Source organism: Cyprinodon variegatus, unplaced genomic scaffold (assembly GCF_000732505.1).
Source record: "Cyprinodon variegatus isolate N-32 unplaced genomic scaffold, C_variegatus-1.0 Scaffold345, whole genome shotgun sequence".
Taxonomy (NCBI): domain Eukaryota; kingdom Metazoa; phylum Chordata; class Actinopteri; order Cyprinodontiformes; family Cyprinodontidae; genus Cyprinodon; species Cyprinodon variegatus.
This window is the reverse complement of record NW_015150798.1, coordinates 49,633-71,733: the sequence shown is the minus strand read 5'-3', so window position 1 is coordinate 71,733 and position 22,101 is coordinate 49,633. Positions and strand designations below refer to the sequence as shown.

Genomic DNA, 22,101 nt, shown 5'->3' with positions numbered 1-22,101 from the left:
GGGCTCTATTACTTCAGCACAATACTTGTAAGATTTTAGGGCATAGGAAAAGATCATACAGAAGAACATGATGGTGAGTTAGTTCAGGAAACAGATGATGAATGTGAGAACAGAAACGGCAGCAGAGAACCATAAATCTAAAACACTGAGGAAGCAGTAGGATGATCTTAGGGGGACAGAGCAGAACATATTTGGACAGTCTGTATAAGAGAGAAAAAGCAGAGAGGCAGCCTGGACTGAGGGACTGAAGCAAAGAGAGGGATGTGGAAAATGTGGCTGATCTGTGACCTGGCCACCGCTCAAAGTGCATGAAGTGTTTTTTTTTTTTTGTTTTTTTTTTTCTGTGGCTCACTGAGACAAATGCAAAGACATTTTTTATTCAGGAAACCATAGCATTAGCTATTTTTTTCCTTAGCCCCTGAAATGAAACACAGATTTCTGTATTTCTGTCTCCAAAAAAAAAGAACTGAAAGTGTAAAATCCTGCTTGTGACCAGCAATTTTAATGAGTCCTACTTCTCTCTTTTTTTGGGGTGTTTATGAGAAAATGAAAAACGCTGCGTTGGAGTGTTCGATGATCGGAAGCAGCTTCCAATATGGAAAACCCCCGTCCATCCGCATGTGCCCTGTGTCTCTTCCCAGCATCCTCTATTTCCAGCGTTTTTTTTTTTTTTTTTACTGTGGATGGAGCCAGCATGAGTTGGCATGGAAAAATCCCACCACACTTTACAGTCAAACACACAGCAGCTTAACATCACCGTTTGGAACGAGCGGTGAGAGACTCACTGAAGCCTTTCAGGAGAATTTAACGTCCACCCTATTTTTTTTCCACAACATCCACCTCCTCTGTCTCTCCTAAAGTGGCCTGTCATCTGTCTCAACGCTTTGCAGATTAAACTGGCCTGGCAGAGGCGCAGTCTGGCTTCTTTTATAAACACTGACCAAGTAAAAGAGACAGACGGAGATCTTTTATTTTTGAGGGGCTAACAGATCTCATTTTGAAACAACGTGGAAATCAAATTCAGATTACCCTTAACAAGCTTAAAAAAGTGCATCATTATATATCTTTATTTGTTTTTTTAATTATATTCCTACTAAAGATCAAATAAATATAGTTTTTTATTGTGGAAGCATGTATTCTAACAAATTGCCTGCAAAATTATTGGCACCCCCTAAAGAATATTGATGAACATATGAGCATTGTGGAAGATGCTGCAAGGCTTTTTTTTTATTTCTTTTTTCAGAACTTCCTGCTTACATGTCAGATTTCACAGCAACATAAACTCATTCAGTCTCTCAGATATGAATCTGACAGTATTGGCTGTCATCACATACAATTAACTAACATTAACCCTCATGGCAGGTGTCCAGAGTGTTAAAAAAGTCAAAGATGCTTCTGAAAAGTATTATAAGTGGGGCTGTAAGTAACTGTAGCGCATATTATGTCTTTTATAACTCATTTGATCATGCTGAATTAAAAAAAATGACTTAGAAATGAATTAAATGTTGGATTATTCTGCGAAAATATAAAACTATTAAGAGAAATGTTTGGTTTAAGCTTTTTACTACATTCTTGGTGAGGCTGCCAATGTTTTTGGAAAGTGCTGTTGTATCGTCCTATGAAGCAATGAAATATTCAGTATAGTTGTATCTATTCTCCAGAAACCACAGAGGATCATGACCAAAATATCAGCTAAAAGGAAATCCAACAAAATCTGAATCCTGCAGACCGGTAACAGAGTTTTAAACACCAAACCTTTTTTGATACTGAACAGGTCAGAAACTGCTGAATCAGCTCAATAAAGAAGTCTTTATTGAAATATTGAAGGTTTGTTAAACACACAAACCCATGATGTCACCTGGATTCTTGCCTACCACCATCAATCACTAGATCCAGTTATTGCAAACACTAAAGAGTTCAAACTCCTAATGATGCCTAATTAAAGCAAACGGATGGTGCACGTTCCAAACTGCTAATCGACCTGACGTCTGGTTTTTCAGGAGAAACCAGCAGAGTATTTATTTATTTTTTTAATTGAACAGAAACCTTAACTGTGCCTCAACATGTTAGTGCAGAGAAAGTATTGATTCACTTGTTCTACCCTCTTACTGGGTCTCCTTTGCACCTGCTGGCTTTTTTGCTACTTTAGTGCAAAGAGGAAGAGTGAGGAAGCTTGGATCTCAGCCTTGAACTTGAAATACTCCTAACGGCCATCCAGAGAGTGGAAAAAAACATCTATACTCTCGAAAGACCCACCTCCTTCTTGGGTGCGAAGCTCCACCCAGGGAGACCAGTCAGACTGTCCCTGGCTGCTGTCACAGGCCACCCTGACGGCATAGAGCGTGTGGGGCTCCAGGTCCTGGATTAGATGGGTGGCTGGTGGGATGTTCACATTCTGGTTATGGATCATCTTATCTGAGGCTGCTGGGAAGGAGTCTCCAGACTGTTTGGCCTGAAACATTCAGATAACGGAGTGTTAAGTTGTTGCAGTTTCATATTGGGTTAAACAACTCCAGCCTTCATGTGTGGGAGTTTATCTGTCTGCTGTAGCTCTAAAGACAAAAACAGGAACAGGCTGTTGCTCCCAAAAGAAAAACAAAAAAATAACTTAAAATTAAAACCAGAGGATAAATAAAAAATAACAGTAAATCAAAAAACAGAACTTATAGGCCGTCTGTCATATTTAATCACATTATACAAAAGAGCTAGAAAAAGGCGATCCTATCATTTGCTTTGAATTAATTTCATCTGATCCAAATACTAGTATAAAAGAAAGGGTATAAAACTTGAAAAGGAATATATCCCTTGTTTCAGAACATCTCAAAAATGTTGAAAGATTGAGCCCTTAATCCAAGTACATTTAGTTACAGTTATTTTAAGCAACTTAGGATGTTTTGAAGAGATTTCATCCATTTCTAATACATTACTAATTGAGGACCTAGCGAAAGGTGACATTTTTGTCACCTTGTCTTCATAACAACTCTTAGACAGAATGATAAAGGCTTTTTAGTTCTACCATGACAAATTATGATGTGGACTTTGTTAAAAGCTACCAGGAATCAAGTGTGCTTTGTTATGCTCCTTATTAGAGTTAGAAATTAAAGATGTTTAAAGATACAAAAAAAAAAATCTGATTATCTGTGGCTCAAAACTTGAAGTTATTAACTATGGGGTCTTTTTGCATGACAACATATGGCAAAGTCAACTCAGAAAGAGACATAACTCAAACCTCTGTCTGAGTTCCCAACATTATTTCTTTTTTAAGCTACTAATAAAACATTGAAATGAGTTAAAGAAAGGAGACCATGCAAGAAGATTTAGGAATGCTTCCTGATCCAGAAAGTTGTGAAAAAGAGAACCTCATAATCACAACGTTCCTTTCTACCTCCGTTCTAAAGTGTGTGCTTTATTACTAGTACACATTTCCAGGTTTAGCATGAATTGCACCTTGCATTGACAAAAAAGGTGGGAGATTTAATAAAGGGCTAAATCTCTGCAGTAAAATTGGCTAAACACACCCCTCCCACAGCAAGGCGCACCAAACGCTAAGGACATCAGCCAAAAACCAGAGGCAGAAACCTGCTGCCTCTGCAAACTCCCTGTGGTAAAGGCATTCTTTTAAAAGGGGAACACAAAGGAAAAAGTTTTTACTGCAGCAATCCCAAAACCACATTAAAGCTGTTTGTCCGGCGCATTGTTCTGCTGCTGCTGCTGTGCATTAAAGGCTGCTAACATAAATAATTGCTCCATAAATGAGGGACATGATGGGAGCTGGTGCTGATGAGGATGCAGGTTTTTAAATTGGGAGCATTCAGACGCAGCATTAGGGGCTGGATTTCTTTTTCTCATGCCGTGATTTGGAGAATTAGGAAGTTGTATGACTGGTTGGAGAGACAGCCGGAAAAACAAAAACAAAAAAAAATCCATGAACTGGCCTGTGTGACAAGTGTGTTTGATCTACTGGTACAGCTCAGCCTGAGTCATACTCCAGTATCTGCTCTCTTTAAATGTCTCAGGCCCACAATACCTGCTGTCACTGCTTTTTTCCTATTTTCATTCACTCTCTCTTTTGTCCCCTTTTGCCTCCTTTCATGTGGGACAAACTTAAGCCTGTGTGCTCTCTACACTACAGCCTTTTTCATGTTCCCCCTCTCTATGCAATGAACTATTAAACTCAGATTTTTGCCCCACTTTGTTGGAGTTGGCCCCTTGTCTTGTTTTCCTCCCTTGGGGAGGAGGGGAGCGTGAGGGGCAGCTTTATTAGAACCAGACATTTAGGGGTGGTGCTGCAGAGTTCCTATTTTTTTTTTTTTTTTCTGGAGAAAAACCTTTCTCCTTTCAGCTACAAGAGGCACAGAGCTGCATAGTGGCAGCCAGACACAAGGAGAGGGAGTGGTGCTACATGAGATTAGTCCAGGAGGCCACTTTCCCAGAGCGAAACCTGATCCAGACATGCATGAAGAAAGCAGGGAGGGCCTACAGGATGAGTTAGGCAACACAAAGAAAAGGAATCAGGCTTGTAGAAGGTTGGGCCCTGGTCTATATAATCAATTCTACAAATATGGGGAAGGGGCAATGTTTAACATCCAGGTCAAACCTGCTGGCTGTGGAATTCACACGTAACCTGCTCACCTGAACAGAGCAACGGATTATTGGGTAGACGCCTCCAAAACCAGGCTGCCATGATAAACGAAGGGTGGTCTGAGTGATTTCTACAGCTCCCACTTTCTGAGGTGGGGATGGAAGAACTACAGAGAGACAGAGACACCAAAACATTGGAGGATATGCATTTCCTACAGTCAGAGATTCTGCACACAGATTTTTTAAGGGACATTTACCAGTGATGGTTCCAGACCCAGAGGTGGCCACACCCTTCTGGTTATGCGCTTCACAAGAGAAACTGCTGGTTTTGTTCAGACCTGGATGGGGAAAGAGAAAAATAAATGAAACATGCTCATGGGAAGCAAAACTACATCAGATTTAATGTCTCAGCATAGTGAGCAGGAAACAGCATTAATGTGAACCTTCATGCTGATTCCAAAAAAAGTGATTATAAAAAAAGTTTTTTGAGAACTAATGACTTGACAAACTTTTTTTGCACATTTAGGCTTAATGTGAAATCCTTTCTGCTTACAAATGGTGTCACAACAGAAACAGGCTATCTAAAACAGCCTGCAAGTTCCAATAAGTAACCTCTCAATTCCATAAAGTAACATGCAACTCCCATAAAATATCCTATTATTTAAAGGATTTCTTCCAGTTAACGGTTACTAACATAATACAACCCAGCCTATAAAAAAGCAGCTACTATATTTTGCAAAGAAATAACTCCTGAAAAGCCCAGTAACATGTCGGTTCCAAAGGAGATACTCATCTTTTAGTAACCTTTTCTAGAAAGCTGCCATTACAAGTCACCTCATAGCCTGATCCCTTTATCACTATAAAGTCTGATCTTATGTCAAATGTGGAAATAAACCAGAAAACACATACAGTACAGGTTCTGAAAAGCACCAAAAATAGTCTCTAAAGATAACCAGAAAAGAACAAAAAGTTTCAGTAGTGGACATTTACTGATAGGATTCTACATTAAATTCACCATCCACTATTTCTCCTCATTTGTATATTTCGAAAAGGTTTACTCAATTTTAGTCTATTTACAGTATAAAGCTAAATCCAGGAATTCGTTCAGAAATGAAATGCTACCTATTATAGAGAGGAGGAGTTTAATTACAGGATATCCCTCTTATTTTAAATGCTATTCAAAGCCAAGAAATTAAATTTGTTTTCGCAATACAAGAATTTCCCAGAAAAATAGCAACCACACATTATGAGAGAGGTCCAAAATGTCCAAAAGATGTAGATCTCCTTATCTAGATGCTTTGCTTATAGATCATGGTATGAATTTAATCTGTGCACTTTTCCATGGATTTTGATTTGAGAAAAACATTAGTCAAAATCTATTCAACCTGTTAATGAAAGGATCCAACTTAAAGATCAAACCTCTGGCCTAAGTATGTTGAACAGATCAAATCTAAATTGCAGTTTTGATTGCTTTTAAACAGTTTGTCTCTTTAAAAAAGTAGCCTTGTAAAGTTCTGAGAACAAAGGGAGGTATGGGTTGGTGCTGGGGTCTAGTTGAAAGACTGCTGCCCATGCAAGCCGGGGGCTCCTCTAAAGGGAACAAGAGCGTGACACATTCTGACTTTGGAGAGAGAATGAGTCCTCTCACAGTGAGTCACAGCGTGCTCACACACTCGACACATTCCATAACACAAAAACAGGCTAAGACACACACATCTAAACATGTGGCACTTAAGTTTCATCACTGTTATCTAACAGCCCAACATCGCCAATCCACCACAAACTGAGGCTTGCACAGAATCTCGTTGTCCCGCACCAGCGGCACCAAGCCTCCATTGTGTGGGGCCGGAAAAAGAACAGGGGGTATGATCCTCACTGGTTGAAATGAGGGGTTTGTTAGCGAGGAACAAGAGGGAGGGAAGGCAATTTCGCCACATGCTTCTGTGCTTCTTTGCTTCCCCATCAGTAAACCGCAAAATGACTGTCTTCCAGCTCAAAATGTCAAATTTTCCACTACAAGAAATCATAGTATTGTTAATTGTTATCAGAGCATTGACTAACTCTGCTGGGATTACATTGTTGGTGCCATTTTCTTTTAATGAAGGGTAATTAAACATAAGTCTCAAATATGCTAATAAGCTATACTAAAACAAGCTTTCATGCTGTAATGGTAATGGAAACATGTTGTTGTTGCATATATAGTCAGGTACTTAAAAAAAAACATTATATAAAAAAACAGACAGCAGAAACAGAACCCACTCTTTGGAGACTTGTAAAAATCCCTATAGGGGAGTCAAGCTAACAGCTGCTAAAAGCATATTTTTGTTGAGAGTTTGACCTGTGCCTTTCCTTTTAGATCTTAGTCTTTCACTTGTCGTAATAATCAAACTATTGCTTTTTTTTAAATTAGTCTTTCAACTTTCCTCTCTTGACATTGTTCCATTCTTCTATCCTGCAAATATTTGGGGGCTTGTCCAGGATATTTACCAGAATGTTTGGCATGTTCCTTGATTCTTCCATTTTTCTGACTGCAAGTGCTATGTTGTCAGTGTGAATTATTCATTAGTGCCAAAAGCCGACAGTTAAAAGAAAAACTTATTTTCCAAATATGACACAAAGAAAATATTGCTTTGTACATTCAGGTTACAAAACACACTTCCCCTCCCTATGCCCCTGATGGCACCCAGCAATACTTCCAGGCACTGTTCTTTATATAAGCATTAATGATTTCTGCACAAGAAAACAAACCAATACAACATGATACTGACATATTTTTGCCTGAATGTTGCATTAATTTTAATTTTAATTTGGTGATATCATTGTGGAAGCATTAAAGATAATCTCTTGTATGCAAAAAGGGTGAATTTTTAAAATGCCTTAAAAAGTTGCTGAACTGTTAAGAAGGTAATATTAATCCATAGATCTAGAAATTAGATTTTAAGTAAGGCCTACTATATGTAGTTTTTAGCTTGAAACCATCAAAGTAATTTTTCCTCTGAATCTACAATTTAAAGCCAACCTACTGATTTCTGCTGGAAATGAAACACTAACTACTTGATATCCCACCCATTTTCAGAGAACAACTACCTTTCCAAGGGCATAAATAGTAAATTCTCTTATCAGAGGGTTAAAGACAGCCATGGGCTCACAAAAACACATGGCATCAGTCCTTATGCAATGCTTTCTGATAATGAAACGAGAGGAAGCCACTGAAAGCGGCACGTGTTGCTGATAATTTCTCAATGGATGGAATGTTCTTCATGCCATTTATCTGGATAATTTTTTTCAACAACAACGTTTGTGTTTAACTTTATTTAATCTGAGGTCTACGAGCACAGCTGTCCATTCCAAACACATGAGTGTGGGTTACCGTCAAACAGCGGACGGGCCTCTAGGATGACTCAAGATGACTCCCTTAATAAGAAGCTGGTGTTGTTGGCTTTTCGTTACCTATCCACTCTGACTCACCCTTTCCTCTTGCCCCTGAGTTGTGGGCTGCATTCAAGTGGCAGCAGTCTTTCTACTTTTCTCTCTCTCCATCTTTTCTTATGAACATCCTTTCTATGCAGCAACAACAACTTTCTAGACTCAATCTTTGTAACACAACTTATCCTGTACAGTTTTTGAAGCTGGTTATTGAATTCAGTAGCATGGTTACTAAACACTTTACGAAAACACATATTTTGAAGGGTTGATCTTTTTTCACCTTCATAGTTTAAAGAAGAAAATTATTAGTAGTGAAAGTGCAAAAGATTCTCTTCCACTGTCAAGAAATTTCCAATTTCCTTCCCTCAAAAAAGCTCACCAGCCTCAACCTCAGACTACGTCATGGCTGCCCTTGGCTGAGCGTTTATTTCTTGTGACTTCCTGGACTAATAGACAACGAGAATCTGATCTCAGTCTGTTAAATAATCAAATTTAAAATTTGTAATCATATAATATCAAAACAGGCAGCAGAATCTACCAGAAATTAGCAGCAATGTGATGCTAATCAAATGCAGCAAACAATGTAATGGCCACTTTAAAACAACTGCTTTAAAAGTAGAATATTTGGAATTTCTCTTTTCTGTTCTCTGTTCTGGAAAAAAAAATGCTAAGCTGTGGAGACATCAGCAGTCTGAGAAAGACAAATGATTTCTGCTCATCAACCTGGAAAACACAGTGGAAACACTTTACCAAATATAGGAGATTTAGAATGGCTGCCAATACTTTTAATTATAATCTAAATTTAGCCCAAAGACTGGGTGGTTCTAGAAAGGGGCCTACAGGGGCCAGTTCCCTTCGATGGCTCCTGTACCACAGACATAATACTAAAACAATCTCTTATGATGATATGCACTGGTACAAAAACCTTAATTTAACAAGAATTTCTAAAGAAAGTAGTTTTCCTTTTAACTTCAGCTATATTGACATATGATCCATTTTTATCTGTTAGACCTTTACTCGAGGGCTACAAGGGCCTCTGTGACTTACTTAATGTATTAAATGATTTACTATTTCCTGTCATTGCATTCATTGTTGTTATCCACACTCCTGATCAAAATCTTAAGACCAGTCAAAAAATTGCAAGAATTTGCATTTTGCACTAATTAATCTTAAGAAGGTTCAAAGCTTCACAATGTTAAAGGAAAAAATCGGTGTGAGAGACAAGAACTTTTGAGCAGGTAATTTTCTGAAAACTGCATTTACACTCAAGCATATTTTTTTCAGCTGATCAAAAGTTTAAGACCATAGTCTTTAAAAGCCAAAAGCTGTGCAAAAATCTGAATTCCATGTCATTTTCTGTCAAGTCTTTACACCGTTAAGACCTCCTGATGGCAAAAGCAAAAAAGCTCACTGACTTTGAACGTGGTAGGATTGTTGAGCTGCATAAGCAAGGCCTCTCACAACGTGCGATCGCTGCTAAAGTTGAACGCAGTAAGACAGTAATTTTGCATTTTTAAATGATCCTGAGGGTTATGGAACAAAAAAGTCAAGTGGTAGACCCAAAAAAATTTCACCAGGTCTGAGCCGCAGGATCCAATTGGCTGTCCGTCAAGACACAGGACGATCCTCTACTCAAATTAAGGCCATTACTGGTGCTGACTGCAGCCCAATAACCATCAGATGGCATCTGCGAGAGAAGGGCTTCAGAAATAAAAAAACGTCTTCAAAGGCCACGTCTTCTTCAACGCCACAAAATGCCCGTTTGGACTTTGTAAAGGTTCACCAAACAAGGGACAGTGAAAGGTGGAAGAAAGCTGTCTGTTGAGAAAAAATTTAACCTTGATGGTCCTGATGGCTTCCAACGTTACTGGCATGACAAGGATATCCCACCTGAGATGTTTTCTACACGGCACAGTGGTGGGGGTGCCATCATGATTTGGGGTGCGTTTTCCTTCAGTGGAGCTTCAGGTTGTGCAGGGGTATCAAACAGCGGCTGGCTATGGGGAGATGTTGCAGCAGGCATCCCTCATGACTGAGGGCCCTCGTCTGTGTGGTAATGATTGGGTTTTTCAACGGGACAATGCTGCAGTTCACAATGCCCGCCTGACAAAGGAGTTCTTCCAAGAGAATAACATAACTCTTTTGGACCATCCTGCATGTTCCACGGATCTAAACCCAATTGAGAACAGTTGGGGATGGAGGGCAAGGGAAGTTTACAAAAATGGACATCAGTTCCAGACAGTGGATGCCCTTCGTGAAGCCATCTTGAACACTTGGAGCAACGTTCCCACTAGCCTCCTGGAAACACTGGCATCAAGCATGCCTAAACGATTGTTTGAAGTCATCAACAAGAATGGTGGAGCTACTCATTACTGAGTCCTTTGTTTGACAATTTGATTTCTGTTTTTGGGGTTTTGTTGAGCTATGGTCAAACTTTTGATCAGCTGAAAAAAAAATCATGTTTGAGTGTAAATGCAGTTTTCAATTAATTCCCCGCTCAAAAGTTTTTGTCTCTTACGCTGATTTCTTCCTTTAACATTGTGAAGCTCTACTTAGAACCTTCTTTAGATCCAATAGTGCAAAATACAAATTCTTGCAATGTTTTGACTGGTCTTAAGATATTGATCAGGAGTGTACCCTAATGAAAAAACACCACTTTGCTAAAGGTAGACTCAGCAATGGGAAAAAGAGCCCAAAAGCTGTTGCCAGGAAATGCTTTAGGCTGACTGGAGTCCAAACCTGCATCTGAATGAACAAGATTCAAGGGACTGATGAAACAACCCCTACTACCAGGTAGGACTGTCCAGATCTGATGCTGATATCGGAAATCAGTCTAAAATCAGAAGAAAAACTCATATGATAATTGAGGTTATTAGAATATATAAGGCTGCTTATTAAAACTCTGATATTAGAAAGTTCATATATAAAAAATTCTTCACATCTATCCTCTTTTTTTTTTTAAGTTTATGTAACTCTGGTTAGTTAGACATTGGTCAGTTCTTTGATGGATACTAAAAATAGATATGATTGATGCTGATATTGTATCAGGTCAATATCTGTGCCAACATTAAAGTATGAGGAATGATTTTGGCTGTTTTATTTTTATTTTTAAACAGCAATATGACCTGGCCTGCTTGTTGGTAAATCAGAACAGAACTCAAGAGTTAAAGGTTCTTTTTTCATTCCATTATCATAATATAAAAAAAACTAACTTATCTGTATACCAAAGTATTCTAGAGTCAAATGCATCTAAGATGGCTATCCATCTGTCTGCTGAGGCATTGCCCAAACTGGGTCATTATTGGGTATTGGTCCCAAACACACCAGCATATTTACAACAATGGCTAAAAAATAAGGGGAAAAGCATAAAGTTATATAAGACGAACAACAAACTTAATACCTGCTCTATTGAAAATTATAAGACAACTAAAGATTTTGATCATTTTAAACAAGTTTATACTGCAAAAAGTGCTTTTTAAAAAGGGAAAATCAGAATGACACAGAGTCATATTCAGCCTCTATCTGGGTAAAAACATTGCACTTTTTTTTGCCTTGCAAAATATTTGGAAACACCATACAATTTTTAATTATTCCCTGATCCCTGAAGGTTTACCGATCATAAATAAAGCAAAATTCAGGGAAAGGCGCTACCTGTGAGGTTGAATGTTGAAGGGGACAGGGCCACCGGGTCTTTCAAGGAGTTTAGTGGAGCTCCATCTTGCAGCCAAATGACCCTGACAGGCTCTGGAGGTCCGTGGGCCACACATCTTAGACTCAAAGACACATTGGCCACAACAGACATGTGCTGAGGCTCCACAGAGAAATGAGGAAGACCTAAGAATGAAGTAGCTGAATCAGTATTTTTCACAGTTGAACATAAACACGTCCCACATCGGTTTGGGAACTTACCTTCCAGCTGAATGCGTCCTACATCAGACAGAGTTTGATTCCCGTCTGATTGAGCAGCACATCTGTAGGAGCCCATGTCAGTGAGCTTAACATTTCCGATTCTATGAAGATAAGAATGATGCAAAAAATTTAAAGTAACATATAAAACTAATAAACAACAGAGAAAGATGGAGAGAAAATTAAAAATAAAGTTAAACCCAGTTTGTAAGTAATATGTTAAGCAGCAACAAGAAAGGATTTTTGCTGGATTTATGTAATTTCATTCAGATCGAATTTAATCAAGAATTACTGGAAACCCAATGGTGACATAATTCAGCATTCAGAAAGCAGATAAAGTGCAAATACGGTAAACAAAAAAATGCAGAAATGATTATTGTTATGCAAGGTAAGGCTTCTGCAGAGCGGATCCCTAAATCCCATTAAGCATTGCACAACATGAAGGAGATGCTTCATACCGCAGGGTGCTTCTGACAATCCAGCTGTTACTGCTGTGAACCTGGACGTGGTTGGTGTCTGCAAACTGAAGAGGAGCACCGTCTTTTAGCCAGACCACATCAGGAGGCTCCTCTTCCTCACTTCTGGTTACCTTTAGTGCACAGTCCAATGATACAGGTTTGCCCAGCGAGGAGATGACAGTGCTGGGACTCGTTTCAAATGTCAGGTCTTTGTTTGAGAGAGGGAGAAAAGAAAGAGGAAAATCGTAATCTATGTTAGAACCAGACTGTTTTAGATTCAAAAGCTCACACCTTGTTTGAAAACAAACTTTCCGAAGCCTTAAACTTTGAGGTTATGATGAAGGGTTGATATAAAAATATTTACATAAAACAGAAGACCTACATAGAACATAATAATAAAAAAAGTCACTGTACAAACAGATTAAAACAATTATTGAACAAAATGATTTTCTGATCCAAATAAAACACTGCAGAGACACACAAACATTTACATTGTTTTATAAAACACTTTAGAGCTCTGAACTGTTTTCACATTTCTTCACCTTAGAACCACAAACCTAAATGATTTTTTATTTGGATTTCTTTCACAAAACCCAACCAAGTAATGTGATTATACAGTAGAGGGAAATAAATGGTTTCAAATTCTTTCACAAAGAAAAAGAACAATAAAAAAACATGGCAAGTATTTGCATTCAACACATCAAGAAATGCATTTTGATTAATGCTTCTTTGCAAATGCAAAACAACTAAAACTGTATAAAACTCAGATTGAGAGAATCAGAACAGAATCTTAGAACAGATTCTCAAGATCTAATTGTGGACTTTGAGGAGGATACTGTGATGTAAACCCTTCCTCTGGCTGAGTCTCTAGGTGTCCTGCTGTAACACGGGCCTACCCCCCTGAGTTTTAGTTATCCCTATTGAAAAGGACCTTTCAAAGATTACTAAGCCCCATACCTCCTCCTATCAACTCTGACCAGGGAAAGAAAGCCATCCCCTCAACACCATGCTGCCCTCACTGTGTGCTACTGTGATGCTTTTAAGGTGATGAGTAGCTTCAGTGTTCCACCATGCAGGCCTTAATTTAATGGTTCAACAGATTCCCCTTCCTGAGCTTTGGCTCTCTGCAGCTTTTCAATAGTCTCTAAGCTTCCGGTCTGATTAATGCTCTCTATGTGGCCTTGGAGGAGACGTCTGGGCGAAAAGTTGCCCCTGCAACCTGGTTCAAGACAAAGCAAAATACGACACATAGAATATAGTGCATGGTCTGTCAGTTAACGGCAACAACCGTGACTTTTGTCATCATCCTGTTTCTACTTTCATATAATGGATTACCAGAACTCGGGGAGGTGTTCAAGGCTTGATGCATTATAGTATAACCTATAAACTAACCTATAGGTGACCTCTGAATGTCTTAGCTGCAATGGGGTCAGGGTTAAGAGAATGAAACAGATTCAGAAAACGGTTTTATTTAGCATGAAATTAAGAAAAACACTTAGTTTACAAAATATATATTTTTGTTATTATTTTCTTCTTCATAAAAGTTCAAGGTATGTGACTATTTAGATGTATTGGTCAAAGAATGAATAGAAGTTGCTCACTTTAAACCTGACTTTGGTCTACAGCATGTTATCCACCCAGACCTTCATGAGGCTCCGTCCTGATTTACCAGAATTACCAGATGTTAGCAGGTTCCCCAGTTAACGACCTGTCAGTTTCTGCAAGGTGTGTTTCAGCAGGAAGCATCCACAATATGCTGAGAGATGTTCTAAAGCACCAGAACAAAGGAAGACTGGTATCTATAGCCTTTATTATCATTTAAATATAAGAAACTGACTTGAACCAGCACAATATGTCCTGATTAATGATGCGATGATCTCTTTTGTTGCAGCTGACATTTCTAGAACCCAAACATGTCCTCTGGCATTTTAAGAGTTCCAACAAACACCCTGCCGCCAATTTGTGTGTCTGACAAACATTGAGAGTAAACTAGCTTGATTTTTTTGATAAATACAGATGCAGCCAAAGTTTATCTGCCAGCACACTGGTGTTTGTCTGAGTCGCAGTGATAGTGAGGCTGACTTAAGAAGGGCTGTGCTGATACAGCCAGGGACAAAGGCCTCTTGTAGGGAGACGCCTGCTTCTGATAATCAAAGTTCAGCACAAGCTAAACAGAATCAGCTTTTTCTAAGAAGAGAGTGGGTCATCAGCCAAGACACTCTACAGTCATATTAACAGTTACTATAAATATAATAAGTCTAAACATCTCTTGTTGCTCTGATTTTAAAAAATGTTAAATATGAGAAGTGTTTACATTGGCCTTAAAGGAAAGGCATGCTAGATCAAAAAATGGGTTTCCTGTATAATTTAAAGCAGCTTAGAACAGAAAGTCCTGCAAACTGAGCTTCTCTAACTTCTGGACAAAGACATCCTTAAAGGTTTTTACTGTTCTTGATCTCACAGAGCCATCCCAGTAAAGATTTTCCCAAGCTTGTCAGACAGCCATCTAAATCTGCATCAGGGTCAACCTTTGACCTTTGATCCCAGAGGATTCAGCGGGAATACTGCTCTAGTTAAAGGCAAAAGAACGCTGCGGGTTCCACCGTCAGCACTGTTTGCTTAACGAATAACGGATTAGGATTTTAATGCTGGTGACAACTCAAAAGCTTGTCTGCTTCATATACTGCTCTCTCTCTCTCTCTATTTGGCTTTTGCATCAATGGTCTTTCTTGCCTTTTATTTTCATGCTTGGTTGAGCCCTTTCAAATATCTGGGTGACCCTGAATTAGTATTTACTCAAACAAAAACCCTCTCTACTTTCCTTCACTGTATCTTTTGGCATGCTTTCAGTGAGGCTTGTAACGCTTTTGTGAGAATACAGAAACGCAGAGACACCAGCCGCTGGACAAGCAGTGGTTGTGTATTTGTATGTGTGGTCCTTCTCCGGTAATTCATTTGTGCTCAACCCCTGATGTTTTCGTCACCCATCTTCCCGCTGTGGTCCAACACTTACATTATAATCTGTCTCTTTCCCTCTTCATCCATGCCGCCAAATGTAAACAGGCGCATACCAAAAATGCTTTCAGCCTTCGCTGTTATCCTCCTTCCATCCCCTCCCTGATGCTTTTGACTTTTAAACGTGATTCCTCCCTTACATTCGGAGCCACGCCTTTGCCCTTTCCTCTTTTTCATTCCATTCTTTGGATTCATTGCTGCAGTTTTCAGCAGCCCAAACCCCTTTCTCCTCCTCTGTTGCCCTCTCAGGCCATCCATCATTTCCCGCGCTTGACGCTGACTCAGAGCGGCTTTGGCAAGCCAAATCATTTGCACCCCTTAACACCCCCCCACTTCTATAAATCCACTTAGCAGAAGGAAAATGAATCAAACTCATAGTTTCTCTCCTCTTATTTCAAACCTCCTGAAACACATTCAACTTGTTTCTTAAACTTTCTACGCTGTTGAAATCTGTGATAAACAAGTCTGACTTCAACAGTTTTTGCTAAACAAGCTTTATTTCCTGCTTTTGTTTGCTGGTTAGGATCTGCATGTCAGAGGGTTCAGAGCATCTGCCGCTCCAATGCACATGTGAAATTCCACAAAGGAGAAAAAATATCCTTAAAACACCTGCAATAACACTGCAAACATATCGCCATGTAAGAAACACTCTTCGTTACCGTCTTGCTGATTCTTCCACGTCACCAACGGTTCTAACCTAAAATGATTTAGAGGAAAAGATGGCATCTCTCTTTAGGATTCTTTATGGGATTTTGGAAAAGTAGCAGCATTCCTCCAAAGAGAGCATCATCCTCAGTCAGCCACTTAATCTTAGGGAAATTCTGAGTTTCCAGAACATTTTTATGGTTGTAGAGGAACCTCGACCTTCAATTGTTAGATTTCTGACTCCAGCCGGGGATCCAGTTTATTTCCCCAACTGGGGCTAAAAATCTAGTTTTAATAAAGTAGCACCTGCTTTGGTTTTTTGACACACTTCAAATTATCCTCCAAAACCATATTATTACTCATGTATTTAACTCAGGTGCATGGAGAAAGGGAGACACATAAAACACCACTTTCCTTTGGTTCGTTGTCTGTTGTCCATCCTGAAAAAAGTCTAGATCTCATATAGCAATACACCAATAATAGGAAGTCACCTGACTCCTGAACAAATTACGGCACCATGTGTGACTATTGCAATGCTAGAATGTTTCTGATGTGCTGAGTTGGTTTTACGCTAGATGTAATAGGATGGGAAACTTCCAGAAAGTCACTATCTTGTTTTATCAGTCAATTAAATATTTTACCAAAAGTCGGCCTATTGGGAAACATTAAGATATTTAGCCTCACAACTCTCACACAATAAATGTTGCAGTGTTGAAGTAACACTTTGAGTGTTAAAGTAACACTTTGAGAGTACATTTGGTCCCACACTAATTCAGAGTGGGACCAAATGTACTTTTGAATGTTGCTTTAACACTGCAACATTTACTGAGCAGTCTATTCTTGCTCGCTTTTGCTGTTATGAGATCCTGAACTAACATAACTGAGACAAGTGAAGCTTTAGGATGTTGTTCTCACTCCTTTGGTGACCTGCTGAGTTGTCGGTCTCAATTTTGGAGTCATTTTGGTTATTCTGTCATTCCTGGACAGGTTTACGTCTGTTCGTTGTTTTCTTTATTTTTAGACAGTGGTTTTCTCTGTTTCGCAGAGGGCCAAAAGCTTTGGAACCTGATGTCAAACAGATTCACTTTTATTTTTTATTTTTTAGCAGATCCAACAATATGATGAATATGATGAATACATTTAACCACTGTCATTTTTAATCTAACCAGGGGGGTAAGGTTTGTTGAGTATCCATATTTTTCAAGTAGATAATAAGCACATAAAAATAGATATAAAATTTGTGTTCCTTATGCAAAACTTCCCCCAAACTATTTCCACAATAAAATTGTTTCCTCAAGGCAGAATACCCAAATAGGCTAAAACTTATTGGATTATTAGACACAGCATCAAAAATATCAACCAATCACAGAAGCGCTCACAAGATGCGCAACTGGAAATCTTTCTGTGCGCCAAAAAAGAAAACATACGGTAAATTACACCCTCGCATGATTCAAACTGGCCAGTTTTTTTCTTTTCCAGCTCTAGTTTGATCCAATTGGACTAACTGACTAACCGTTTTATAGTTTTTTTCCAATTACATTCATTTTGCTGATCTATTTTCCTCTATATTACAAAGCCTCGTTTAAACATCAGAACTCCAACAACCACAACAAGTATCGATGATAATTAGTTTATATTTGTTTACCAATAGCCAGACTTTGCTGTTTCTCCACACAAATGAAGCAAACAGGTTCTGATCGCTTTTCCTCACACTGACAGCAATGGATAAAAAAAGATGCAGAGTGTTTATTTACCTGACAGCTCTCCACCACGCAGCGGTTTCCAATGAGCAAAAATGACGCAGAGGATCAGAAAAGAGCGTTTCCAGCCCTCCATGGTTTCACCTGAAGAAATCTGAGAGGAAATGAGTTTTCCTGCAGCAGGAATCAATCAAAGCATCTCAGCAGCGAAAATACACTGACTGGGAAAGATGCTGAAAATGATCCACAGCCGTTTCGTTTCCCCCTTTCTTTTCTTTCCTTTTTTTTAAGGTGACCAACTTCTGCTCTAAAGTTGTTCCTTTCCTTCTTTGCGTCACTTTGGAGCTGAATCCAACATACTTCTAACTCCAGATGTTTGCCAGTGGTCTATTTCTAGCGTCTGAAGGAGTATTTTTAAACTTCTCTTCCGTCTGTTCCTCTCTGCTGCCCACCGGCTCCTCTAGACATCCCCCTCTGACTTTCTTTAACCCTCCTCTCTCCACAAAGAGGATTGAAATTCCTCGACTCAAACTCCTTTAACTCGCCTCCTCCTCCTCTTGTTCCTCCTCCTCCTCTCTGAGGTTGTGAGAAGCCTCCCTGCATGCAGATTTTCTTAACACAATTCCTCTTTCTTTTCTTTCTTGAAATGACACACTGATACAAAAGTTTGAAACTGCATTGACCCTGTTTATTTCCCATGAGGACATCAACAAGGCAAACAGAATAAATCCAAACAAACCAGGTATAGAAAGTGGTGAAGGAGTTTTACTACCCAGGTAAATAAACCATCTAGTGTGATTCCTATCTAGTTACACCAAATCAGAAGGTCTGAGTTCTAGAAAACCTGTATAGACTGAATCCTAATGACTTCTTTGAATATTGATTATATGTTTATTATATAAAAGATGCCATAAATAATGAGCAGAAAGACTTAGCATGGCAAATCATTCATACATCACTTCTTTCCTTAAAAGATAAATTGGAGAAAGAGTCTACAATGTCAAACAAAATACTCTAATTAATTTGTTTTGGAGGTGTCCAGAGTTTTCTTTTTTTTGGTTAAATTATCAATGCTTATATCTTTTACCCATTAAAAAAGTGGTTAATTGTTACAGAGAAACAAGAGTTTGTGACCCCAACATGCTGTGGAAAGCAAGAAATAAAAAAATATGAGACAAGAAAAACCTTTTATAAAGGATTATGCATTAAAAGACAAAAATATGAAGGAAAAAAAATGCCTGAGATCCTATTTTTCTAATGTAATAGCTCCCTTCTTTAAAAAGAGCTGTTATTACATTTTGCATGTGCATTCAGGAACACTATTCTGACAATTCCCATCAGAAAAGGATTCTAATTCAATAGATAGCATAGATATGGTGCTTATTTTGAACATTATTAATTTGTTGAGTAATTGTTTTTTTAAAGCTCCCAAAAAGCAGATTGGAGTGGATGTGTTCAAATTGAATATTTTTCTGATTTGATACCCATTTTTTTTTTTTTTTAGAAAGGTTGCAAATTCACCAATTTACTTAGAAACAAAACTATCGCTAAATGTTTTGGTCACTGATAAAAGTGACTAATTTCCTCCTTTTTTAACCACGTTCTTTATTTTATTGGTTTTTACATTTTATTTAGTTTAAAATTTCTTGAAAACATCATATATTTCAAAACTATAGAGGTTAAGCACAACTTTTCCACTTGTCAGTATTTATTGCTTTGTGGCCTCAAAGACTGCCTCTGACTTCATGTCATCAAAAGTTTGAGTCAAAAACTCTGTGCTTGTTTTCGCTGACACATCATCATCAGCAGCTTGTCTCTGACTCACATCTTTTTGTGTGCTAATGATGTTGATGTCTGCTCCAGATGTTATTTTTTCCTTTTCTTTTTTGATTCTGGCTTCTGATTCATCTTCATCTCATGAAAACAATTGGGAGATTCTGGCTCTCAGATTGCTGGCCCTTTAAGAGTGTCTCTGTAGACTGTGTTGTGTTCCCAGGGTCTTTAATGGAAACACAGAGGGACTGAGAAAGACCCCATTGTATATTTTTTCCCTTTCATTAGGAGCCTGAGCACTGGTTTCAGATAGGAGCCGGGAGACAGAGGCAGGGAGGGAGGGAAGGGGGTCATGGAGGGGCTCCTGTACAAGAAAAGAGGGGTGCTCTACTCAGAAACAAACTTTGAAGCTGGATGAGCCTGCAGGGAGAAGTAGATATTTTGGTTTTTCAGGGGGATGGGCCTATCTGGCTTCAAAATATCAATGGAGGATATTTTAAATGCATGCAAGGTGAAAACTGCAGTCTCCTAAGTGGACATTTAAAAAGTCTTCATTAGGGATGAATCAAGTGGTTTTAAGGAGACACCTTGCTGTTGTATTTAAAGGTAAACATTGTATATTTTATCTTTGTGAAGCTGAGTGCTCCAGTGCCCTCTGCTGGAATTGCATTCAAACTGCAAGAGGTGTAAAGTGCAAGGTGAACTAGAGGAATTCACATAAAAATGAATGAATGTTTATAAGTAATTGCATCATCTTTACAGAAAACCTCTCAATGGTGGTTATATGATTAACCTACCTATTCATTAGCTCTGTTTGCTGTTTAGAAAACGATATTTTGATGATATATTGGGGTACAGCACAGCTTGTTTGTACTGGTTTTCACTAACTTGAATAAACTGGTTGTGAAAATCATTGAACTCTGCATGCTGCTGCTAATTCGCTATCCTTGCATGTCTGCAGACTTTCCCATTGTTTGTTTTTATAGATCTCTGCTTTGGCTATTACTTTCTAATTCTGTGTCTTTATAAATACTAAAGACCTAACATGCATGTGCTTTCCCAGAATCCCTGTTCTAGAAGAAATGTGATTTATTAGCACATGCTGTTTCCTGTAATGACAAACAATGTCTAACTTGGTTTTTTTTTCAGTGTTGTCCTGTATTTAGCATCCCATCAATTCTGACCAGTTGTCCTGTATCTGCTGAAGAAAACCACCACAAAGCTGGTGGTGTACACAGCGTAACGCTTTTATGAAGGGGTTTCATAGGAAAGGGATATAGCCCCCTTTACAGATTTTAATTTTATAAATTATTTAAAGAATATATATTTTCCCCCTTTCTACTTTGTAGTTATGAATGGTCTGGTCTATAACAAAAATGTAAATTAAATACACAGTTGTGTTTATTAAATTTGACTTAATAAGTTACACTTAATGACAATTCAAATTAAAATATAATGTTATATATTCTATATGGTATTCTGTGTGACAATTTATATTTTATGCTTTTTCCATAATTTTCTGGTATAAAAACTGATTTGAAGCTAATAAAGAAGAAGCAATCAACCAAAAACAGCCCCTCAACACTGACAGGTATAAGTGTAGAACTAGAACCAGAACCCACAGGAGACGTGCTTGCTGGGGTTGGTCCGAGGCCCCTCATACCTGCTACTGTATTTAACAAACATAATAATCTTTTATACACCACAGGAATTTGGATCCAGGTGTTCACACATATACAGTTATGCTTAACACTAAGCTGCAGCTTTAACTACATATAGCTTTGAATAATATTGTATAATCATCATATCCTCACCTTTTTGTCCTGGCTGTTGTGTTATGTTTTTTTTTTTTTTTCCTTTCTTCCCTTTTGATTCTTGGAGGTGTGACAGAATAGCTCTGTGTTTCCTGTGACTTCTCCTTAATTCTCTATCTCTATCTTCCTCTGTTTCACCCATCTTCCTTCCCCACCTCTATCTCCATGTCCAATGCATATCTTTTTTCCCCTGAAAGCAACTTCTGATAAAGTTTCACAGATGGTTACTAAGTGAGGCCTTATGAGAACAGCCACGATGGTTCACTCGTGAAAGCTAATCTGTTGGGCTATTTTCCAGCACCAAGACATAGATTTTTATTGCTATATTAGAATAGAATAAACTTTATTGTCATTACACTGTCACAAGTACAAAGAAATAAAATTAACTCTCTGTTTTAACCCTTCCCCTTGGAGAACAGTGGGCTGCCATAGTGTGGTGCCTGGGGAGCAGTGTGGGGGTCTTGCTCAGGGACCCATTGACAGTCTGTGTGAGGGGGACTTGAACTCATAACCTCTGGGACCCAAGCGCAATGCACCAACCACTAGGCCGGCACTCCCCGAGAAGCGCATCTTTTGACAAGGATTGGATTGACAAACATACAGAAAAGGATTAGGGCCACTGAAAGAAAAAAAAAAGTTAACTGATTTTTAAATTTTCTTTCAGTTTAAAGCTACAGTGTGTAATAATTACAGGGCTATACAGTCAGAAATGTAATATATTATACATAACTATGTTATTTATCATCATCTACGAGCTCAGCCTCTTAACCTTAATATTTGCGT

General features: G+C 38.5%; 1 protein-coding gene across 1 annotated transcript in view; it reads right to left on the bottom strand.

The window, feature by feature from the left end:
- The window catches only part of axl (AXL receptor tyrosine kinase), a 35,580-nt gene extending 17,346 nt beyond the window's left edge, over positions 1-18,234 (bottom strand). Inside the window, exons 1-7 of the mRNA XM_015385643.1 lie at positions 17,786-18,234; positions 12,372-12,579; positions 11,917-12,017; positions 11,659-11,841; positions 4,839-4,919; positions 4,633-4,748; positions 2,257-2,452 (exon numbers count right to left, since the gene is read on the bottom strand). Of these exons, the coding sequence (XP_015241129.1) occupies positions 2,257-2,452; positions 4,633-4,748; positions 4,839-4,919; positions 11,659-11,841; positions 11,917-12,017; positions 12,372-12,579; positions 17,786-17,867 (967 nt within the window). The 5' untranslated portion in view covers positions 17,868-18,234. The remainder of the gene's footprint in view (positions 1-2,256; positions 2,453-4,632; positions 4,749-4,838; positions 4,920-11,658; positions 11,842-11,916; positions 12,018-12,371; positions 12,580-17,785) is intronic.
- Between the last annotated feature and the right edge of the window lie 3,867 nt (positions 18,235-22,101).